The sequence below is a fragment of the Equus przewalskii genome, chromosome 1 (assembly GCF_037783145.1).
Source record: "Equus przewalskii isolate Varuska chromosome 1, EquPr2, whole genome shotgun sequence".
In the NCBI taxonomy this organism is placed as follows: domain Eukaryota; kingdom Metazoa; phylum Chordata; class Mammalia; order Perissodactyla; family Equidae; genus Equus; species Equus przewalskii.
This window is the reverse complement of record NC_091831.1, coordinates 107,936,083-107,960,018: the sequence shown is the minus strand read 5'-3', so window position 1 is coordinate 107,960,018 and position 23,936 is coordinate 107,936,083. Positions and strand designations below refer to the sequence as shown.

Genomic DNA, 23,936 nt, shown 5'->3' with positions numbered 1-23,936 from the left:
CTTAGCTCTGAATACATATAATCAATAGAAACTTATAAAATTAGGGTAACATTAGGGGAAAACCCTGCAGCCCTAGGCTGGTAACGCTCCTTTCCACACATCCTCACCCTGGTTGTGAGCCTATGTTTGACAGGAGTCATAATCCTAGTGGACTTCCAGTTTTTCACCTAACAGATCACAAGCATTTTTCCTAATTAATGTATAATAATGTAACGTGTTTGCCTTGACTTTTATTAATAGACTTCATTGTCCCCATAAGTTTTTACTGTTGTGAAAAACACAACCACCATTTATTTTCACACTTAGTGTTTTCTTTTTTTTGCATTACTTTCCTAGGTGGTTCCAGAAGTATGATCACCACATCTAACGGCATAAACATTTTTATGGCTCTTTGTCCAAAATGCTTTGCCAAAGAGGTGGCTGATTTACAAGGTGCCAGTCAGGGTGGGTTGAGGCCTTGCCACCCTCCATGTCCTTGTGCTTTTTGTTTTCGCTTTTTTTAAAAAAGACTTTATTTTATTTAATTAATTTTATTTTTTATTTCCCTTCTTCTCCCTGAGGCCCCCCAGTACATGGTTGTACATTGTAGTTGTGCGTCCTTCTAGCTGTGGCACGTGGGACGCTGCCTCAGAGTGGCTTGATGAGTGGTGCTAGTCCATGCCCAGGATCTAAACTGGTGAAACACTGGGCCGCCAAAGCGGAGTGTGTGAACTTAACCACTCAGCCACGGGGCCAGCCCCAGCTATTTTGTTATTTTAATAGGTGAAAAACAATACCAGAATCTCAAAAAAAAAAAAAATTCTAGAGCTAATAAGTGAGTTCAGCAAGGTTGCAGGATACAAGATCAACACACAAAAATGAATCATGTTGGTATCGCAGTCAATCACGTATACTAATGGTGAACACACAGAAACCAAAAATGCAAACACAACACCATTGACAAGTGCTCCAGAGAAAATGAAACACATAAGCATACACTTAATCAAACATGTCCAGGATCTGTGTGCTGAAAATGACAAAACACCAGTGAAAGAAATCATAGCATATGCAAATCAACGGCGAGAGGTACTGTGTTTATGCAGTGGAAGGCTCAGCTTCAGAAACACGGCAATTCTACTCAGATTGCTCTACAAACTTAATGCAATTCCTATCAAAATCCAAGGAAGGTTTCTTGTAGATACAGACAAGCTGATTCTAAAATTGATATGGAAAGGCACAGGCCCTAGAGTAGCTAGAACAATCTTGACAAAGGAGAACAAAGTGGAAGGCATCACCATATTACCGTAGAGTGACCGTAATCAAGACAGTGTGGAACTGGCAGAGGACTGACTCACAGATCAGTGCAACACAATAGAAGGTCCAGAAACAGACCCAGGCAACTATGCCCAACTGATTTTTGACAAAGGTGTAAAAGCAACAAATGGTCTGGAGTAATCGGACTTGCGTAGGCAAAAAAATGACCTTGACTCAACCTCACCCCAGACAGAAATTGCCTGGCGGGTGGCGTCTTTTCTGAATTTAAAAATCTGCATGGCTTGCTGACCCGTGAGCCTCTGTCTTCCTCTGTATGTTCCTGCCCAACCAGAGGTCTGGTCCCTCTGCCAGAAGTCTGGGTGTTGGAAGCACCTTTGAGTCTCTGGGCCCAGCCCAGTTAATTGCACAGCTCCTGGGCAGTGGGGAGGGCCCGGCCCTGCTGAAGTCCTGCCGAGAAGCCCCCAGACCCCTCTGCCCGTCTCCACCTGCCCTGATACCACACACAGCAATGGGCTCCCTAGCTGCCAGGCTGCCTGGCATGTTTTCCTCCAGAACTTGTGATTTGTAGGAGTCATGTGGATGCAGTGGGGGGCGGCCTGGCCACAGGGCCCCTCAGCCTAAACTCTAGACTGTGTGGTCACTGTACAGGGCCTGGAGACATACTGCACCCTGGGGTAGTCTCTGGGAAGGTCACTGGACACCACCTCCTAGACACAGCTTCTAAAGGCTCCTTGAAGCCACTAACAGTAGCACAAGTTCACTTCCTAATCCCACAATGGAGGAGACCCGTGGTTTCTGCAACACAGAGGCAGCCTGGCAGCAGGATGGCCCTGCTGATTTCTCTTAGATGTTAACTAAGACTTGGAGGCGGTGGGGGGCAGAGAGCCCTGGGGATATAATCATGGTCCTTTTTGGGATCCTCAGTCATCTTGAAAGTTAGCTGACTTTGGTCTCCAAATAAACTCCCCCACATGAGCCTGCCTGGGGACCTCAAGAGGAAGGCTCCCTGGAAATGCCTAGCCCCTGCCCACTTGCTCCCTCTGCTACAAAGTGTCGTCTGCTTTCCTGATGCCTCGGACCACATGCCCTGCCCTTGGCTTCATACTGTGGCTCCCAGTCCACATTTGAGATCTGACTTCTGACATTTCTCCTTCAGTGCCCTCCAGGACACAACTTCCAGCCTCCTGCTCTGCAGCCAGTGGGATCCCTCTAAGCCCAGCCTCTTCTGAGGGAGGAGCCATGTGGACATCAGCGTGGTACAATTTCTGCTCTGGAAAGAGTAGACCCAGATTGAGTCATGCTGTTCTTCAAATCCATACCCATCAAGGGAGAGAGAGAGGGTGCTGGGGGGGGGGGGCGGCGCAAACCCCCGAGGAAGCAGGAGGTCTGCCAGGTATGACTCCCGGATGCAGGTAAGGGAGGAAACATGGAGAACTGATATGGTACTTAGCAGGAGAGGCTGGAGCAAATTCCATCCCCTTAAAGAGTAAGAAATGGAGGGAGGGGAGCAGCAGGAGGCAGAGCAGAGACATCCTTTGAAAAAGAGAAACTTATTAGCTCAAAGACTGAAAGGGGTAGGATTACCTTGCGTGCTGAAGCCAGTGGTGGCATCTGCGTCCCCGGAGCTGGACTCGGTCACCTGCTGATCCATACTTGTAAGCTACAGCAAGAAACAAGGCATTGAGAAGGTCATCAGAGAGACTCGGGATCGTCTGCAGTCTGGAGGGGACATCACGATGGCCTCCAGAAATAAAAGCTGACTTTAGAGCTTGTCTTCTAGTAAGAAGCACTGAGAACCATGTGCTTACACTTCCTCCACTCTCCCCAAACCTCTAGGGTAGGAGGCCTGAGGCTGAAGATGCCCTTGCCAAGGCCAAAATCAGTTTCTCTGACCCTTAGAGATCAGAGTGCTGCTCACTCCCTGAGAGCCCACCAGGACCAGGTGCCACCCTGGGCTACTCACTTTCCACTTATGGGCACTGTTAGGGATGGACAGGCCCCACAGGATCCTCCAGTGTCACCATAGGAGGTAGGACAGCACCTGCCCTCACTTCCAAGCCCCTCCCCTCAACCACTCTCTCCTCCCTGCTTCCACTCCAGAAGAATAAGCCCTCCGAGGAGCAACAGTCATGAGACTCCTAAGGCTCTGGGCCAGCATAGTTTGGACGCAGGGTGGGCATTTAACAAGTATCCTCAATGAGTATTGGCTCAATGAGCTCCCAGACTCCCTTACAGCTTGCATCTGCTCTCTCTTCCCTTTTGCCTTTTGCAAGTGGGATCCAGAGGATGCTCCCGAGGCCGCCCTCACTGCCTGAGCTCGGGCTCAGGGTCAGGTCCACACAGGGTATGTGCCAGGTTGAAAGTGACCCATGGCACCAGGGCCCCTAGCATGCTGTTTGACACCGGCTTGACTGGTGGGGTGAGCGGCAGTGAAGCTGGCATGGTGTTGGATGGTCATCACGCTCTTGCAGCTTTCTTTTTGAATGGCTCATTCTGCCCAGAGGGGCTTCTGGGAACACGAGGGGCCTCCCTGCTGGGCAGAGACGGGGCATTTGCTCTGTGCCTGCCAGCCCTCTGCACGGCAGGCTCCTGCCCTTGGCCAGAACATCTGTTCCATGGCTGCTTTAGGGACAATGGACCCCACAGGCCGTGTGCCCGAATGTGATGAACACTGTACACACGAACCCCTGTGCTATCTTAAAAACGATTTCCGAATCCTCGTGTTATTTCAGAATCGCTTTGGGGACACGCTTGCAAATAATGAGCTCCGGGCAGACCCGGGAAGGTGAGGCAGGCCCCTGCAGCTTGGTCTGATGCCAGCCCAGGTAATTACATTTCTGCTCCCTGCTCTCCCGGCACTTCAATCAGACAGCCGGGCGTCTTCATCTCTCTGCTTCCAACCTAGCGGCTGCCCCATGGTGCTGGGCTGTGGCCCTCCCTCCACTGCTGGGGGCGGCGGCCCAAGGGGGCTGCGCCGGCGGGGGAGGGGAAGGCAGGCGCCACCCCGCTCAGGCTCTAGAACAAGCCCATCGCGCTCCGCCGGGGGCAGGGGAGGGGACCGGGGTTCCTGCCGCCATCAGCACTGCCTTCCATTTCTCTGTAATCACTAAACCCAATAACCACAGTCGGCAACGTGTCAAGAATCTTTTGCTAAATCACACAGAAAGAACAACGCCCCAAAGGTTTGTTTCCTTCCATAACTCCTCCTGTATCTAACGTCCTATTTGGCTCTATTTTTAATTTCTGCAGGGGTGGGTGGCAACTTTGAGACCTGCCGCCTGAAAAAAAAAAAAAGCTTCTGGTAATAAAGAAATCTAAATAAAACGAGAAGTAAAATACACAGTGGGACAAGGTCAGGAGGAAATTGGATTCGATTCATATTTTGCAGAAGCGTCACTGGCTTCCTTCTGGCTCCTGGTCAAATGAGTTTTCGAGAGGAGACAGCTCCTGGGAGCGCATCTGTCACCTCTCTCAAGCAGGGTGTCAAGGGTTTAATTTGAATTTGGCCTTCCCTGATGTCCAAAGCCACCTTGCCACACTAAAGCTGTGGGGCGAATAGCTGTTCAGTTCACACAGCATTTCTGATTAAATGTAAAGGCAGTGGAAAAGGGTGGAGAAGACATATCAGAGAATTTAAGTTGAAATTTGAGTTCAGCGGTAAAGGCCCCAACACAGCTCTTAGGAGAAGCCCCGTGTGTAACAACATGGGACACTCAGGGGCCTGCATTTATTTAATCCCAGATGCACTATGTTGACCAGTTACCTTAATTAAAAAGTCAATTGGCATTTAGGCAAATAAGCCACATTCCCCTCATCTCCCTGACTTTCAGGAAGCTCTGTGGCTAGGACACCCTGAATGGAAATTCTGCCCTGTGTCTGTAATGAGTTTCCCACTCCTGGGTCCAGTTGACCAGCTAGTGCCAGATTTACAAAGAGCTGTCCTTTGGGGGTGATTACCAGCAATCATAGAGAACGTGCATTAAGATTTTAGGCCAGTGTCCCCATTTGAAGATACTCTGCTTGCAGTTTTAAAAATGCAAAGGTTGGGGCTGGCCCTGTGGCCGAGTGGTTAAGTTCACCCGCTCCACTGCAGGCGGCCCAGTGTTTCGTTGGTTCGAATCCTGGGCGCAGACATGGCACTGCTCATCAAACCACGCTGAGGCAGCGTCCCACATGCCACAACTAGAAGGATCCACAACGAAGAATATACAACTATGTACCGGAGGGGCTTTGGGGAGAAAAAGGAAAAAATAAAATCTTTAAAAATAAATAAATAAAATAAAAATGCAAAGGTCATCTCATTTGAAAATATAAATGGTAACTTTTAGGACTTGGGGTTGGTCACGCCTGTCTTGTCCATTGCCGTTCTCACGATCTCTAGTCTCATGCCTCAGGTGTCCCTCTTGCCTGCCCTATTGTCACCAAAATTCCTAAAGCACCACTAGGTCATGTCAACCCCAAACACCAAACTCTTCAAAGGCACCTCTATCATTTGACATCCAAGGTCAGAGAGTCTGTACCCAAATGATTTCAGCGAACCCCTTCATGTACTTTAAGCTCCTACAACCAGGCTCCACGCTGCTCCCCACCCCAGGTGCCTTTGGCCAAGCTGTACCGCGCCCCCCCTCCATGATCTTCTCCTCTGTTCATACGCCCTAGTCTCACCCAAACTGTCAAGCCTGTTCTTCCTCTGAAGCCCCAAAGAAGCTTATTTGTCCTTGTCCTGTCACCACATGGGACTGTTGCTGCCACGAGGAGGGGATCCTGTCCAGTTGATGGTTATCTATATCCCATGGAGTACTGCACAGTCTTACAGGGTCCCTGGAACCTAAGCTTGTCATCCAGGCTGGAATATCAAACCAGCACATTCTCAGTAACTTTCCTGCTCCAGAAAGAAATTTACTCCCTTCCATTGTGGCCAAAAGGGACAGTCTTGAGCCATGGGGAAGAGAATGACATTGCAAATGAAGTCAGAAGGGACCCCGCCTGGGGCCAGTCCATCAGGGGACTGGGTCAAAGGAACGGGCTCAGTTCGGGGGTGCTCTTTCTTCCCATGTTAAAAATCTCTTCCAAATGAGCAGTGCCCCCTCCCCTGGGCAAAGCCCACGGGGCGCAGGCTTCGCTTTTCTGTCAGCCTGTCTTCCTCTCTTTATCCAAACGAGTGTGGATAGGCAATCAAGATGCCATCTGTCCTAGCAAGGGGAAGTAATTAACCTCCGCCTCACCCAGCAAGAAGGGGTCGTGCTGTAAGGGGGCTCCTTGCTGTCCAGTCAGGTGGGAGGGCTGCCCCATGGAGGGGACAGCTGGCCTGCACAGCCTTCCCTCTGTGGACGGGAATGGGTTTTGTTGACTCCAGACTCCCAGGGGCGTCTGTGGAATGGAAAAGCGCTGCTAGACCATGGGGTCAAAGAGACTCAGCGCGTCCCGGCGCGGGCTGCCTCTCAGGGGGGAGCTGCGGCAGCCCCTCCATCACCAGATGCTACCCCCTCCCAGACGGGCGCCCCGAGAACGGCCACGTGGACAGACATGCTCACCTCCACTGGTCATCCACAGAGAATGTTTGGTAAGCTGAAAGTTTCTGAGCCAGCGCAAGCTAATACGGTAGAGACAGGCTTTTACCCTTAAGGGTTTTCTCACCAAAATTCTGTGAGAGAAATCTCCATTTAGAGAATTCCCAATAGTTCTGGAGAATGGTATTGTATTGGTCTTAGAGCCCGTGTTATCATCCTCTGATATATTCTGTTTCTCACAAAAAAGAGTAAAATAGTGACAAAATACTCAATATCCTTCTAGTGTGCAAGTGTGGTGTTGTGCACCAAATGTCACACCCTCATCCAGAGGCCACTTTCCAGCATTCAGGGTGCTTGAAAGGCTCCACGTTCTGAGTGTCACTGCGGGGTTCTCACTGTCACGATCAAGAAGCAAAGGGCTCCGAGGTGGGCAGTGCCTGGTCCTGCCTCTCTCCACAGGGTAGTGCACATGAATCAGGAATCCTTCCACAGCGTTCTCTCTTCTGGAAATGGGCGTAACGGCTCAGAAAAGGGATGATGGAGAGGCAGGCCGAAGTTGTTCCCTGGCACGGAGCTGGAATTCTGTGCTGGCAGCAGGCAGGGCTGCCATGTGGAGGGGTAGGTGGCAGAGTTCCCTCCTCTCCCCACGGCGGCCAGAGAATCACATACCCCTGCAGGCTTTCTGGGGTTTCCAGGCCCATCTGCCGCCCTGCCTGGTGCCCCTGCTGGTTACAAGGCAGAGCTGCCCGTTTGCACGCTGGGTCAGTGTCCCCCTTCTGCCTTCCAGCAACTTCCCCCCCACCCCGGGTCAGCCGCCCTCACCCTCTGGGCTCTGCCACATCCCCTTAGTAACACCCTCACGCCCTAAACCCACACTCCCCTCTAACTACCTCCTATCTCACCTCTTTGCTAAGCATCTTGCATAGTTTTCTACTCCAGCTCCCAAAGCACATCCCTGGAGCAGCAGCAGCAGCAGCAGCAGGAGCTGGGACTTCAGCATGAATGCAAATTCTTAGCAGCTCCCCTACCCCACCTGCTGACTCAGAAACTCTAAGATGGGCCTAGCTATCTGTATTTGATTGACAAGCCCTCTGGGGAATCAAGATGCCCGCTGGAGTCCAAGATCCACTGGCCCAAACCCCTGCTACACCTTCTCACACCCCATCCCCTCCTCTATCCCATGTAACCTGGCTCCTGCCCCACCCACCTGCAGCACCACCAGCAGCCCCTCAATGGAGACCCAGGTGGATGGGGTCAGCCCTTTACAGCCTCTGGGCAGCACTTGGCCCATCCCTTCCTTCCTGAACCACTTGTTTCTTCAAGTCAAGGCTTTCTGGGAGCCCCCCTGTCTGCTCTGCAGCCTGTCCTGGGGGCACCTTCCTCCAGCACCCTGCAGAGTTGTCATTCCACAGGGCGCTCCCTGTCCTTGGGCCCCCCACCCCCCAGTTTCCCAGGCTTCAGTGGCTACCACTGCAGCTAACCCTGATCTCTCCAAGGCCCCAAACTGTAGATCCTATTGTCCTGTGGACACTGGCTTGGATGTTTTGATGACCCTGGAATCCAAAAAACCACACCAAGCCTGTCACCTCCAGCCACATCACATTCATCTCAGACTCGTTGAGTGGCCTTCAGTTTCGTGGATGTGCTGTGCCCTGACTCTTTGCACAGGCTGTTCCCTCTCCCAGCAGCATTCCCAGCCCCTCCTCCCCCAACCCTGCCCACCTGCTGCCGCTCAGCCTGAGCCCTCAGCTCACAGAAGCTCGCTGGACCCCACAAACATGGACCAGGCCCCCCTGCCTAGTGCCCGCGCTGTGCTGGGCTCTCCTCAGAGTGCTTATGACGTTATCACAGGAAACAGTTTCCACTGATAATGAATTATTGGTAATCCAATTTCGACTAATAATATTGATTTGAATTATTTTTATCATAAAGAGAAAAATAAACTACTTCAGGAAGGCAGAATTCTCTGTTCGGCTTTAAAAAAAAATTTCAAGAGAATTTCAGTTATTAGGAATTTAGAAATGAGATTCCACGGCCATGCTCTTGCCTCCGCACTGACAAGTTCCTCCCCTACGGGCAGTTCCTACATCTCTGTTTCTACTGCAGACAGAGAAAAGGCCAGGCATCCTTGGCCGAGTCCCCTTCTGCCAGCCGCAGCCCCATGAACCAGTCCAGGACATTTCAGGGCGACAGTTACCCCAAAGGAAGGCCCTGAGGCTGAGGGGCCAGTCTCACAGCTGTTCAGGCACCGTCTGCCTGGAAAGGGCAGGCTCCTGATGGGCGCTGAGAAGTCCTACCCAAGTGACCCCCCAGGGAGAATCTCTTTTGCAAAGAATTCTCTCTACCATGCATTGAGTCCAGCAGCATGTGAACATGCCGCATGGTCCTGCTGGGCCCAGAGGCAGGCCCGTCTTGCCTTCTCTCCCTGTCCCACAACCACACAGCCTGCAGTACGGGGTCACCCTTGTAGATGCCATCGTCTCCAGGGGCCTGTGGAGGCGGAGTCCCAACAGAAGACATGTAAACCACTTCTCTACCCACAGAGGTTCCTTAGGACCTGCTCAGGAGGTGGGCTCTGCTGCCTGGCCTACTTGCCACATGGGCCCTCCATCTCAAAGGGGTGGAGGGCAGAGCACAGGGCGGCCTCGGAAGGCCTGGGCCAGGTCTGAGGCCTGCACCACTTCCTGGCGGGGGGCTCAGGCGGGGGGCTCAGGCAGGTCAGGAGAGCTCCATGGCTAGAGCCTTTCGATATTCAATAAATACAATGCCAATGGTGATGACGATAATACCATAAAAAGAGCAATTGGCTTTTGCTGAATCAAAGCCTACTATGTGCCAAGCCCTCTGCGGGGTCCATTACAAACATCCATTCCATCCTATGTGCACGGTTATTTTATGATCCTCATTTCACAGATGAGGAAACTGAGTGTCCACCAGCATATCCTGAGGGCATGCCTGCTTTGGGTCAGCCACCCTGAAGTTGTGCAAGTGCCTGGCAGACCAGCTCAGAGAAGACCCTCAATGCCTGGTGGCTGGGAGCTGCCACACCTTAGGCAGGGTCTGGGGTCCAGAACTGCTTTCTCACCTCCCCAGAAGACAGCGACAGCAGCATGTAGTCAAGACAGGTCAGAGTCCCCTGGTACTTGGTCTATGGGCTGAGCACCACCCCTGGGGGCCTCTGCCCTTGCCTTGAACCTGTGCCAGCAACTTCCGTGCTGTGTCCGCAGAAACACAAGGTAGCGTTAAGCTTAGACACATCTCTCAGGAGCCAAGGGAAAAAAACACAAATATTGAGGTTGGAATCCCTAGGCCTGGGTCAGGATCTCTGCAGGTTCTGCCCTCTGAGCCCAGTGCCTGCTCTCCACCACAGGACTAATAGGACCAACATCCCACAGGTTTCCCGAAAGGCCTAGAGAGATACGAATGCAGGCACAGGGAACCGGCCCATCCGGGCCTGGGCCTCTCACCTGGCTGACCGGGGTCGGGCCCACGACAGCCTCGTAGGGTGGGGGTAGCTCGGCAGGGTAGAGCAGGCCGGGGCTGTTGATGGCAACATCATACAGAGTGCTGAATGGAGAGGGAGCAAAGTCCAGGTGGAGGCCCCTGAAAAGGCAGAAGGGTGGAATTGTCACTCCCTGGGGAAGGAGCCTGAGCTGTCGGCATTTCTCTCAAAGCAACGTGAACGTCTCTTGTCCGGGTTTCCCCTCACTGAATACTCATTGTGCTTGTGAAATAAAAGCCTAATTCTCTAGGCAGTTTTAACTTTTGTTTTTTTCTGGAAAGATAGTGACATAGTCAATAAACTCTATGGCCCTGTCATTTAAAATTAAAATAATCATACAGCTGATTAAATCTTTAATTAAATTTTACATGTTATATTAATGACCATAACTTGATAGCAGTTTTGCGTTGCCTGAGAACACAGCGGAGGCGCTCGTCCGGCTGGTTCCTTCTTTGTTGTCCTGGAATGGTACCAACAGCAAGGCGCCATCTGAGCCGCCTCTCCTCTCGCACTCGCCCTCCACCCCCCAGGGCCCCTTCCCAGCCTCCTGCTGGCAGCCGTGGGGGACCCCGACAGACACACCTGTGGGCCTCAGCCGAGGGCGTGCAGCTGTACTCCGGGGGGTAGTAGGGGGGCGGGGGGAGCGGGGCCACGAACTCGTCGAAGTCCAGGGTCTGGTGGAGAACAGTGCCATGCGGGGTCACGCAGGCGGGGCTGGCCGAATGCACCCGTTGTGGAAGGAACTGGAAAACAGAGAGATCGGAGTCACTGGGGGCATCTTGTGTGGCTTGTGTCTAATTAAGCTAATTACACATAAGCTTTAATGATCCGTTTGGAACTTATGTAATTTAAACCGTCAAGCAGTGCTGGCTATACACACATTTTAAAATGATGGCTCCGTGAGGTGGGCCTCGCCTCCGAAGCCCCATTAATGCCTCTTTTCTGAGGAAAAATACAGTCTGAGAAGTCTCTAATTCTACTCCTACCACTAAACCTGTCTCTTCTGATTATACCACTCAAAGTCTGCGGTCAAAGGGGTGCCTGACGTCCCTGGTTTAAGACAGCACGCTCAAGATGCTCCACCCCACTCCCTCCCAAATTCCTATAGGGAAATAAATGTGGGAAATGCCACGCATTGTACTGCCCTCTAGGAGCGCTATAATGTACTTTAGTGTGTTTAGTGTGAGAGGCCCTGAGAAGGCCTGCGCGGAAATATCCGTTAAGCTGTTTAACCCATTAATGGATCATTTCTCAAATATTTCATTATGGGTCCCTTTGGACACATAGTATCTATTAGTATTTTGCAGTTTTAGGGAATTCACACACTTTGTAAAACACTGCTCTGAGGGAAAAGAATCCTTCAAGAGCTCTAGAACATTCTGTGGGGCAACCTTAAAACTGAGATGCTGCTTGAGCAAATTAAGGTAAAAATCACTCAAACAAAATGAACGCTGTCTCTGCCTCGTTTTCTATTTCTGCCCATGGGAAGCGCCGATCCGTAACTGCTTCCCTTTCCGCCCTCTGGTCACTGCTCCCCACAGGTTCCTGGGGCGCAGACATGCCTAAGAGGTTGCCCGAAGTCTGTGCTCAGGGACCTCTCACTGCATGGGGGGGAGGGGTGGGTGAGGCAAGGACCCAGAGTCAACTGTACCACAGCCAAGAAGAGTTCCATCAGGACACAAGGGACTCTCGAAGCCCCTGGGTGGGTTAATGAAGAAGCCGATATTTGAACGGCCTGAGAGACTGGTAGGATTTCAACAGGTGGGGAGTAGGACGGTGCTTCAGGCTCAAGAAGAAGCCTTTCACTAGCACAAGTGAGCGAGTGAAAGATGTATTTAAGGAAAGCAAATTTAGATAAGGCTCTAAAAGTTAATTCCTAATCCTGGGGGCACTGGGGAGCCAGTGAGGGTCCTGGAGCTGGGCGCAGTGCTGTTAATGCCTTCTGGCAGCAGTAGGTAGGGTGGTCTGCAGTTGACAGAGGCCAGGATGGTTGAACATTTTTGCACAAGTACAGGTGAGGTCACCATTCTGAATATAGTCAAATGCTATGAATTAGCATGCTCTAAACTAATGGCGACAGAATGGTGGCCATGTCTAAACATGTACCACATCAGACTACAAATGGCTTCTGTGGGGCTTCTTCACACACACAGCATGTTCCTCGCCTCTCCAGCCAGTCTGACCCGGGGCTTTGTTTGTTCAACTGTCTGAAAGAGAGGTGAACCAAGGGCTCTGAGCAGGCGAATGTGTGTCTGTCGTCCTCTACCTGGGACGGCTGTGAGCCCTGATGCCTACTGCACAGAGCAGAGCCGCCAGGACAAGGCCAAGTGTCCTTGAGGTCTAATAGAAAAATATTTTGAATTAGTCTCTATCAGAAATTAGAAAAATCAATAACATACTCAAGTATGAGATGCAAAAGCCAAAACGCTTTCCTACTAAAGGTACAATTCCACCAGGAATGAGAACAACAAGCATTTTCATGAAAGCGGTGAGGAGCTCCAGATGATTCTGTTAGCAGGTTTAGAGGAGTAAATGTGGCCATACACCAGGGGCTTTTCAAAGGTTAAACCACAGGTGCTGCTTCTGCTGTAAACTCCAGATCACTTTCCAGTGGTGTGCTGGCCACATCTTTGCAGATGCATCTCAGACTCGGTTCATTTCAAACTGAGCCTCTTACCCTGGCATCTCAGCCTCCGGAACAGGAAGCCTGCATGTCACGCATGACATCTCCCCCTGCCTCCCATCAGTATCTGTTTAATAAGCAGGGTCTGTCTGGAAGCCCAAGGTCACAGGCTCTGCACTCTGCTCTGAGGTAATGGGGCTGGAAGTCTGCACACCACATTTCCCAGACTCCTTTGCAGCTGGCTTCAGTTAGGTTCTGCCCACAGGGGGCGCCAGAGGGAGCCTGGAGGCCAGGAGGAGAGTTCCTGCTATCCTGCTCCTTGCCTACTCCTTCTCTTCTTCCAGCTCTGAAGGGCGGTCGCTGCTGTGGTGGTGATTTGTCTCTGTGTACCCTGAGGGCCCCCTCTAGCCTTCCACACCTGGGTACCCAGATCCCTGTGTTAACTGTTGAAATCCCAAGGGCGAGTTCTTCTCCTGCCTGGGCCCTGACCATCAGGTCCGTCTGCGTCTCATCCACGTCTGTATTCCCTGGGCCCAGCCTGGTCCTGCGAGCACAGCAGGTGCTCAGTGAGCATCCACTCAGCAGATGAGCCAGCACCTCCTCGCTGTGACATGTCCTCCTTGGGGAGCACCTAACAGGTCCCTCTGCCTTGGTCTTCTTCCTCTTGAGTTCAGTCTCCATTCTGCTAGCAGAGCTATTTTTAAACCAATCGATGAGGGCACTCCTGTTTAAAGCTCCTTGAGGAGACCTCTGCTCCCTGAATCCCATGTCGTTTCCAGCTTCCTTATCCACTAAGCAATTGGTGCCCGAAACTCCTCCTCCCATTCTTTGAACCAACTGCAAATAGCAAACACAGTTTGTTCCCTCTTCCTGGATCCGCACCTCCCTCTCAACTGGCAACCTCCCAGTCATCCTTCAGGACCCGGCAGAAACGCCCACTGGCCAGCCTGTACCCTCCCCATGCCCCGCCGTGCCACATGCTCCCCTGTGAGCCTGAGTCTGCACCTGGGGGTGGTGGGTAGAAACCGGGCTCTAAATCGTCGCTTCTTTCCCAGGTGGCTCTGCTGGCCCTGGGCCATCTGTAAAAGCCCCGTTTGATCTATGTGGTGACAAAGGTACACCCGTGCCTGGTGAGTGGAGTGACGTTGGTACCCAGCTGAGGTGTTCACACACCTGATGTGAGCATCGTTAGTGCCCACTCCTTGTCATCCACAAAAGAGGAGTTTGCATTTTAGACCCCGCTGGAGAAAAGCCCCTTCTCAAGCGTCTGCTCTGGAGACAGGGAATCCCCACGTGGGCGTGTGCTGCCCTTGGCTCGTGGCAGGATTATTACCACAGGAGAAGTGTACTTAATCGACCTCCCGTGGATGAGCTGCAGCTCTCCCTCTGCGCTTCAGACCCTGGAGTGCCGCTCGCCCAAGGCACGCTGCTGCTCTCTGGTCCTGCTGCCACCCCAGGTGGTCCAGGCCCTACCCAGGGCCGCAGGGGTGCACTCTCAAACAGGTTAAGGCCAGTTTTAGTTACTACAGTAATTCATAACAAAATGTGAACGCAGACAGGAAAGCTTACTTGTTCCATGAGAACCAAGTTCAATGCTCCAAAGACTCAATAAAAAGAGCAGCCAAGTAGAAATTGCTGCCAAGTTAGGTCCTGGCAAGGCAGTTGCAAGAGAGTGGAGAAGAACCATGAAACATCTAGCGGAGTTCTGCACCCGGATTGCTTCATACGTCTCACTCCAAAAGGAGGCAGATCTGGAAATCCTAGATGATGTGATTTCCATGAAGTTTATGCAAGAAATACGACCTGATCCACCAAACAGACCCATAATTAAAGAGAAGATCGTGGCCCCAAATCAAAAGAGTGGGGGACAAATGACTCATTTGCATATTTAAAATCAAAATTCAATGTTTATGGTATGTATGCATCATATTTTTACAATTGTCTCCTGTAACTAGCTTTCCAGATTAATCTGACACCCACTGGGCCTAGTCTGATAGATAAGCAGCACCTACCACCCAGGGATGGTTCTGTTGAACTCAGACCTCAAGGAAGGTCACTGTGGGTCCAGGGAGGGCCAGCATCAGGGGGGAGCTGGGCGGCACCGGGCTGAACTGGAGAGGCGAAGATATGGGGAACTAGAGTGACTCTGGGGCCCCCAGGGGGTGGTGTTACATCCCTCTCTGACGCTCTGTGGGTGAGCCCACAGTTACTGTCTGTGAGAGGCGCAGTGACCTGTCTGGACTGTCTGAAGGAGTTCTGCTTTACAAGGCATATGACTGGAGCCCAGAATGTAAATGACAACAACAAAAGATGAGTTAACCAGCAAGTGCCCAATGGAGACGCATGTAATAGTAGATGACGTCCCTTAGGCTAACGTGGCTGGCAACAGACTAATGTGGAGGAAAATAGTTAAACAGAAAAATGGAAAAATGAGATTATGCTGGAGAAATAAAACTAAAAATATGAGATGATAGACACTTTGGAGGTAAAAGGTTTCTCCACTAAATGACATCAATAAAAAAAATTAATTTCATCAGCAGGTTGTCTTTGTCACTGTTTCCAAACTATTAGAGCCACTCGGTGCCACCAGTTCTGACAACAGGCGTCACACTTGGCATTTCATGTATATGTGCAGTTGGTATGTGAGTTCCAAAAACTATGAATTATCCCAAAATACTGATCCACAGAAATAAGAAAGGAGCTCTGGGTTCCTTCCACGCCAGGCCATGGCTTTGGCTGTGAGTTGCAGTTGCTGTCTGGAGTGCCCGTGGTCTTTCTCGCATAAACTACACCTGGAAGACAGTATCTAACGTCCCATTTCTGTGTTTTTAAGGCAGTGCTAGAACTTAAAGGTGCTTGTGGACAATGTGTGTGCAGACACCCCCTAGGTTTTGTTCAGTTTTCATACCAACCCTTTATAGTTGTCTCACCCACAGCTAAATTGACAGCAATAATATCTAGCGACCCTCTTTCACTGAATCTTTCCAAGGTACTCAGTTTTGTTGTAACAGAAATAATTGTCTTTTTGTACTCCTATTTCATTGGTACTAGAATATGCACTTACAATCCAAATACCACGGACATAACCTGGTTTTTGGATAAACACAACTGTCCCTTGCAGAGCTTACGACTGAGTTCTGGGAACAGAAATGGTGCACAGGTGAACTGCAGGGGCTGCTGGTGGCGGACCGTGCTGTGGGCAACGGGCAGCACGCTCACCGGCGGGACAGAGAACCGGGCTACCTGGCCGGCTGGTTCAGCAGAGGTTGGTTAAGAGAGCTGTAACTGCATGCACAAGGAGGTCTGTAGCACCACTTACAGAGGCATAAACAAAACCAAAATCAAAAACGAGAAACAACTCAAGCACCCACACATAGAGAAACAGCCAAATAGCTGATGTTACGCCATGTTATGGATCAGCACAGGTATGAAAACATCTCTCCATATATTGACGTAGATGGGAGTCCACAATTGTTTCAGGTTATAAAGTCAAGTTGTGGAGTAATATGAATGGTGTGATCCCATTTTGGCAAGAAAAGAAGGAAGAAATGAAGGAAGAAAGGGAAAGAGGGAGGGAGGCAAAAAGGAAGACTTATGTATGTTTACATAAGAAATCAAGAAAGAAATGAAGCGACTCATTGCAAAGCTTCCTCAGGAGAAAGGAGTGGGAGAAGGGAGATGATTAACTTTTTCTTTATATACCTCTATATTTTCCTTGTTTCAATTATCATATATTACTTCTTTAATCAAAGAGTCTAACAAAATGAAGTAAGAAAATTAAAGTCAATTATATCTCAATAAACCTGGAACAAAAAAGACATTTATAAAAAATTTAAAAAGAGCTTCTGAGGCGTCCTCATGAACAACTCCGCTCCTGGTTCCATCCCTCAGGGCGTAACCGTGACGCCCTCGGGCCGCCCCACTTCTCCTTCTCCAAGGGCACAGCCTCTGACCCATGTGGTAAAAGGCGACCTCCACATGGCCACCATGGTTTTCCAAAGCCCATTCACATGTATTATCTGATTCATCCTCTCAGCAGCCCTGTGAGGACAGCAGGGCATCAATGATCTTATTTAGAGCAGAGGAAATTGGGACAAATAGGCAGTGGTGTGCCCAAGGTCATGTGCTGGTCCCACAAGGCGCTGTGGTCATATGCCACCATTTCCTTCTTGCCAGCCCTAAGGCTCTGGGCCACGGAGTCAGTGTAGACAGGGCCTTAGAAGGAGAGCAGAGCCTTGCCTGCTCCATAGCCCAGGGTCACCAAGGGAGAAGGACTCACCAGCAGGAACCTCATTTACTTCTATTTCCAAGCCAGGCGTTTGAAGCAAACTTACCACAAAGCACTAGAGGTGAAACGACCAGGGGTTCCGATGGCAGCTGTTCTAATTGCAGCAATACCTTCCTGCCATACGGTGCTTTACAGTTGACAAAGTACATCAAGGACCACTGCACTCATGTCATTGCTGGAATGTACCAATAACAAACTGATATCCCCTCCACATTTAAGAATCAAAATGGGGGCCAGCCTGGTGGTGCAGCGGTTAAGTTCACACGTTCCGCTTTGGCAGCCCAGGGTTCACTGGTTCGGATCCCGGGTGCGGACATGGGACTGCTTGGCACGCCACGCTGTGGCAGGTGTCCCACATATAAAGTAGAGGAAGATGGGCATGGATGTTAGCTCAGGGCCAGTCTTCCTTAGCAAAAAGAGGAGGATTGGCAGCAGTTAGCTCAGGGCTAATCTTCCTCAAAAACAAAACAAAACAAAAAAGAATCAAAATGAGTCACACTTACTGAGGGCTCCCCAGGGGTCCCATTAGGTCCATTTCTTAAGTGAGGAAACTGAGGGTCAGGGAGTTCCAGTGATGTGTCCAGAGCGACCTGCTTCATATCCAGAAGAAGTCAGACCTGACCCAGATGTGGCTGACTTCACATCCACAACTCTAGGCCCGCTCACACTGCACACAGTGGAATGATAGAAAAGACCCTGCACATTTTGTCATAATTGTATATGCTACCACAGCTACGATAGACTGTATTCTTATTTAGTTGGTAATTTTCGTTTTAATTCTTAAAATTAGGGAATGCAAACTTTTAGCATGTACAGCCCTTTGATTCTGTTAGTCTGGTCAAACTGGTGTGATATTTACAGATCAATAGTAAAATCTGCGAGGTGAGGAGAACCCCATGGTACTTGACCTTTCCTTCATACAACACGCCAGAAAAAATCACCAACATGAGGCCTCAATGAGCAAGGTCACAAGTTCATTGCTGCTGAATAAATGCTTAATTAGGTACCTTTCCGAAAACTGCAACCTCTTGGAAAGGTCAGCCCTGCTGTGACAGCTGTGCGGATATGTACTGGGAGAAAGAGGCTGCATGTTGCATACGATTAGAGCCAATGAATTTTTAACATCTTGGTAATGATGCTCTCTGGCCCTGTATGTTGATTAACTAACATATTGCCACGGGGTGGATGAGAAAGAACAAATAAAACAGCCTACTACAAGAATAACTTGCCTTTTCTTTCATGAGATTCGTAAAACGTTGGGGAGGAGGTGGCATGGGTCTCAAAGGGGCAAGGGGAGAGAGAGAAAGAGAGGGAGGATTCCTACCCTTAGCTTTGAAGAACACTATCTTCTCATCAATTTCTCTTTACTGTACTGACTTGACTGGTAACATCCTGAATGTGGGCTGTGTTCCATTCACGTTGGAATAATGAAGAGCCATCATTATTTATTAAACATGTGTTAATAAGTGGGTGACCCCTGCTCCTGGTCTCATTGCTCCCTTCTGGGACTGGCAGTTCTTCTTCTGTAAGACCCTTGCCAGAGGGTCAAATGATGGCTAGTCAGCGACCTGCCACTGGATTTTGAGCTCAGGGTTAATCAGAAAATCTACAAAGCACAGATTAGCAGTTTTTCAATTTGAGAATTTGTCTTCTAAACAAACTTCCTTTATTAAAAGTGAATTCTGAAGCCTGAGGAAGGTGCCTGGCTGTGGAGGTGCTGGGACTAGAGGATGTCTAAGGCTACAGGACTGTCACTACAATTACTCAGAGATACACACCAGGGGCTATCTAGAGGGACATATGGTGGTTGGACTCCATCTACAAGGAGCTCCAACAACACCTAAAACAAACACATCAATGGCACCAAATGTGTGGGTTCTCTGTCTTCCAGAGGGCAGCATGAGGTCACCTCCAAGGATCTCCAAGCACCATAGGCTGTCAGGGCCAAGGCTTTTGGGGCTTCTCGTTGGAAGCCAGGAATATCCATTCTACATTGGTTTCAAACTGGCTGGAGAAGGAGGGCATGAGGGCCACCACTTTGAGTGTGCTTGGTAAGGAAGGGGGCCACTCACCATCTGCAGGACGTCAGAGGAAACCATCTGCATGCAGCACATGGCTGTGGCCAATGCACACACAATGGTGGAGAGGACGTTGAGGGCACACACACTGAAAAGGAGATCCTGTGAGAAAAGAAATGAGAGAAGGTCAGCCTCATCTTGGCAACCCAGATGGCAGAATCCTTAGCATTTCCATCCAGGTCCAGAACAAGTGTGGTTTTTGTGGGGTTTTTTTTCATAATTAAAACTGGCCTTTAATATAGACACATTTTTTTATTCTTCTATACCAGTGATCAAATTATTCTTAGATACTAAATAATGTATCTTACAATTTTGATAATTATTAGGTAGTCACTGTCTAAGAAAATCTTGAAATCACCAATATCTAAGTAGGTGGGCAATTTTTATCAATCATAAAATGTAACTCAAAATTTTGATAAGTATTTAACAAAATGCCAAGTTGTTGTTTTTTTATTTTTGGGTTTTTTTTTTTCTGGTGAGGAAGATTGGCCCTGAGCCAACATGTGTTGCCAATCTTCCTCTATTTTATGTGAGATGCCATCACAGTGTGGCTTGACGAGCAGCGCCAGGTCTGCACCCAGGATCCAAACCTGTGAATCCTGGGCCACCGAAGCAGAGCACATGAACTTAACCACTACACCACCAGGTTGGCCCCTAAAATGCCAAGTTTTTAAATTAAACGTTTTATCATGAAGTAACTGTAGATTCACACGCAGTTGTAATAAATAATACAGAGAGATCCTGTATACCCTTTACTCAGTTTCCCCCATGGTAGCATCTTGTAAAAACTATAGCACAATATCATAACCAGGATTGACAATGATATAGTCAAGATAGAGAACTTTCCCATCACCACAAGGGTCCCCTCATGTTGCCCTTTTTAAGACACATCCACCTCTCTCCCTGTTTCCCACTCAATCTCCTTTGCCCAATCCCTGTCAACCATTATTCTGGTCTCCATTTTTATAATTATGTCATCTCAAGAATGGTATACAAGTGGAATCACATAGCACGTAATCTTTCAGAATCAGCTTTTTTCGCTCAGCATAATTCCTTCAAGATTCATCCAAGTTGTTGTGTGTATCAATAGTTCATTCCTTTTTATTGCTGAGTAGTATTCCATAGTATGGACGTACCACAGTTTGTTTAACTGTTCATCACTTGAGGAATATCTGGGTTGTTCTCAGTTTTGGGCTACTACAAATAAAGCTGCCATGAACGTTTGTGTACAGGTCTTGCATGAACAAAAGTTTTTATTTCTCTGGGATATATGTCTAAGAGTACAATTGCTGGGTCATATGGTCATTGAATGTTTAATTTCATAGGAAACTGCCAAATTGTCTTCCAGAGTTGCTGGATCATTTTACATTCCCACCAGAAATGTATGAATGATCCAGTTTTTCTGTGTCCTTGCCAGCATTTGGTATCACTATTTTTATTTTAGCCATTCTGATAGGTGTGTAATGATTGTGGTTTTAATTTGCATTTCCCTGATGGCTAATGATGTTGAAGATCTTCTCATGTGCTCATTTGCCATCAGTATATCCTCTTTGGTAAAGTGCCTGTTCATATCTTTTGCCAATTTCCTCACAGGATTGTTTGCTTTCTTATTGAGTTTTGAGAGTTATTTTAGCATTCTAGATTCTAATCCTTTGTCAGATATATGGCTTGCAAATATTTTTTCCCAGTCTGTAGCTTGTCTTTTCATCATCTTCACCTAAGTTTTTATAGAACAAAAATTTCTAATGTTCATGAGGTCCAACTTACAAACTTTTGCTTTTATGGATCATGCTTTTGATGGCAAGTCTAAGACCTCTTTGTCTAACCCTAGGTTTGAAGATTTTCTCCTACGGTGTTTTGTAACAGTTTTTATAGTTTTACATTTTACATTTAAGTCTGTGATCCAATATGAGTTAGTTTTTAATAAGGTGTGAGGTTTAGGTTATGGTTTATTTTTGTGTTTTTAATTTCAATCTCTACATGTTCATCACTAGTATATAGAAATATGGTATATATTTGTATATTTATCCGGTATCCTGAAACCTTGGGATTTTCTATGTAGACAATCAAGCCATCTGCAAATTTTTATTTCTCCCTTTCCAATTTGTACTTCTTATATTTCTTTTTCTTGCTTTATAGCACTAGCTAGAATTTCAAGTATTATGAATAAGACTAAGATGAATAAGACAGTGAGAGAAGAATCTTTGTTTTGTGGTCTATCTCAAAGGATACACTTCATGGAATTTTAACTGTCCAAGTACAATTCATTCTTACTTAGGAAATGTACTCTTTTTTTTTTTCCTGCTTTATCTCCCCAAACCCCCCCTGTACACAGTTGTATATCTTAGTTGCCGGTCCTTCCAGTTGTGGGATGTGGGACGCCGCCTCAACGTGGCCTGCTGAGCGGTGCCATGTCCGTGCCCAGGATCCGAACCCTGGGCCGCCGCAGCGGAGCGCGTGAACTTAACCACTCGGCCACAGAGCCGGCCCCAGGAAATGTACTCTTAAATCCATGCCACAAAAAGAAAAAATCATCATGATCCACGAAAATGACCAAAGATTTAGAATAATGATATGTCCTTCAATTAAATCTCACACATATAAAAATGTACAAAATACTGTACATACTCAAAAAGCTCTCAGGAAAAATGGATCTTTCACCAGAAAGACCATGATATTAATGAGGTTACTGTCAATGATCTAATCAAGGGGTTGACAAATCCTCAAGAGGAGGTGGGAAATACATTGAATTTCCTCACTGACATGCATCATACATGCACTGGGGATGTGTCCAAATGACTGTCTCATCTGGGAGCATTCCCAGGGCTTGCTCATGTACACATGAACCCATATTTCTAATCTATAGCATCCTTTAAGAGAGCTTCTCAATCTCCTGTAAGCTGCTTGTGACTACAGAAGGCTTTGCCTGATCCACTTACTCAGAACCTGCTCCTTTGTCCTCAAGGCTGCTTTGTAAAATAGCCAAAAGGGGTGTGATTATGATAGTATTACAAAGGTTAAAGTTAACATACTGTGTTTAAACACATTCCCAAGGTTACATAGCCTGCAAATGTGAAGATGGAGAGCCGAGTCTTGTTTTTAAGATTTGTTAGGCAGAACTGAAGCAGGGCTCAGTCCAGGGCTGGTTACTCCCCACTCCTGAGGTAAGAGTGCTCTGTGTACTCTGAACAAAGTGGGAACAGGCGCTACTCCAGGCCTGTGTGAGCACCAGACACTATTATCTCTAATTCTTGCGGGTAGTTCTTTTCCCAGACTCACATAGTTTCTTCACGTGCATGGGCTAATCAGTATTCAACTGAATACTCCAGGGGGACCCTTTGAAGATCCCAGAGTTCTCGCCCTTCTCGTACTCTGTCCTGAGAACTCTAGTCCCCAGGCCTTGGTCTCCCTCAGATTCTCAGCACTATATCCTCAACTCAGGGAGCCTGCAGAAATCCTGCTAAGTTCCCCTCCCTGCACTGTGACCTGAAGACTCTCTCAGGCAGGAAGTTGAGGCAACTGCAGAGCTTGCCTCATTTCTGGACCATATTTCAGGGATCACTGTCCTTCACTGCCAAATGTTCAATGTCTTCAGACTTTGTCAAATTTTTTTTGGTTGTTTCAGGTGGGAAATTAAATCCAGTCCTGTAACTCCATCTTGGCTAAAAGCTCTTCGTGGCTTTTTTGTTTCAATTTTCTAAGTGGTTGTAGTAGGGCTTAGACGATTGCCTTAAGTTTCCTGTGCAACATTACGACGCCCAACTCAAGTGTCCTCCCTCAACTGCAGCCTCTAAAGATGGAGCAGGATGGGAGCTCAACTGTGGGGAAGAACAGACACTGATGGGGCTGGAAAGAGGCTATGGAGTTTGGGATTTATTTTGTACATGATGGGATGGCTCTGAAGATGTGTGATGCTGAGAAAGAGAGAATGCAACCTGCTTTCCCAAATGATTGAGAGAGAGACCTTTTGCAGGGTCTAGCACAGGACCTGAGATGTGGCTGGTGCTCAGCAAATATCTGTTGAAGTGAGAGACTGGAAACAGGTGGGTGACCAGTTAGATGCTGCTGCAGAGAGTTAAACCAGAGCACGTGGAAGAAGCATGAAGATCGGGAGTCGGAGAGTGACTATGAAGCTGAAACCAACAGAGCACAGCCATTGATTGGGGGCAGACTGGGATGAGAGAGAAGAATTGGTAGGAAATGATTCTGAGGCACACATAGTGAGTAGGACCAGCAGCTGTGCCAGGGGGCCGTGGGAGGGGAGGAGTCTTAAAAGGAGAATAACCAGTGTGTCTGGGTCATGTAGAAGCTGAGTTGCCAGGGGCCTGTCCCACAGAGATGTTAGTGATTAGTTGGAAACGTGGGTCTGCAGTGCATGGTGGAGGTCAAGACCGGAAATATGAATTAAGAGCCCTCTCCATGGAATCAAGAGGTGCCTTCCACCGGCGGATGCTCTTGATGTACCCGATGGCCCTGGGTTCCCTCATTCCAATCTGCAGACCCACCAGACGTCAGGGGATGAGGGGCCTCCAGACTGCCTGGAGAAGAGGATATTTCTTGGATGAGTTTACTGTTCTCACCTTAAAGATACACCAGAGAGTAACCTGAGACAGAATGTAGAAATCTTAACTATATATTTTATATCTCCCAGGGCGCAATTCATAATTAGAACTAAAATAAT

The 23,936-nt window shown here is 48.6% G+C and overlaps 1 protein-coding gene across 2 annotated transcripts in view; it reads right to left on the bottom strand.

Annotated features, from left to right (window-relative positions):
* ENTREP2 (endosomal transmembrane epsin interactor 2) overlaps positions 1–23,936 on the bottom strand; it is a 423,055-nt gene that overhangs the window by 9,132 nt on the left and 389,987 nt on the right. For both annotated transcript variants that reach the window (XM_070571721.1, XM_070571713.1), the window contains 4 exons: positions 19,250–19,357; positions 10,849–11,009; positions 10,232–10,367; positions 2,839–2,914 (listed from right to left, as the gene is read on the bottom strand). In XM_070571721.1, coding sequence (XP_070427822.1) covers positions 2,839–2,914; positions 10,232–10,367; positions 10,849–11,009; positions 19,250–19,357 — 481 coding nt within the window. The remainder of the gene's footprint in view (positions 1–2,838; positions 2,915–10,231; positions 10,368–10,848; positions 11,010–19,249; positions 19,358–23,936) is intronic.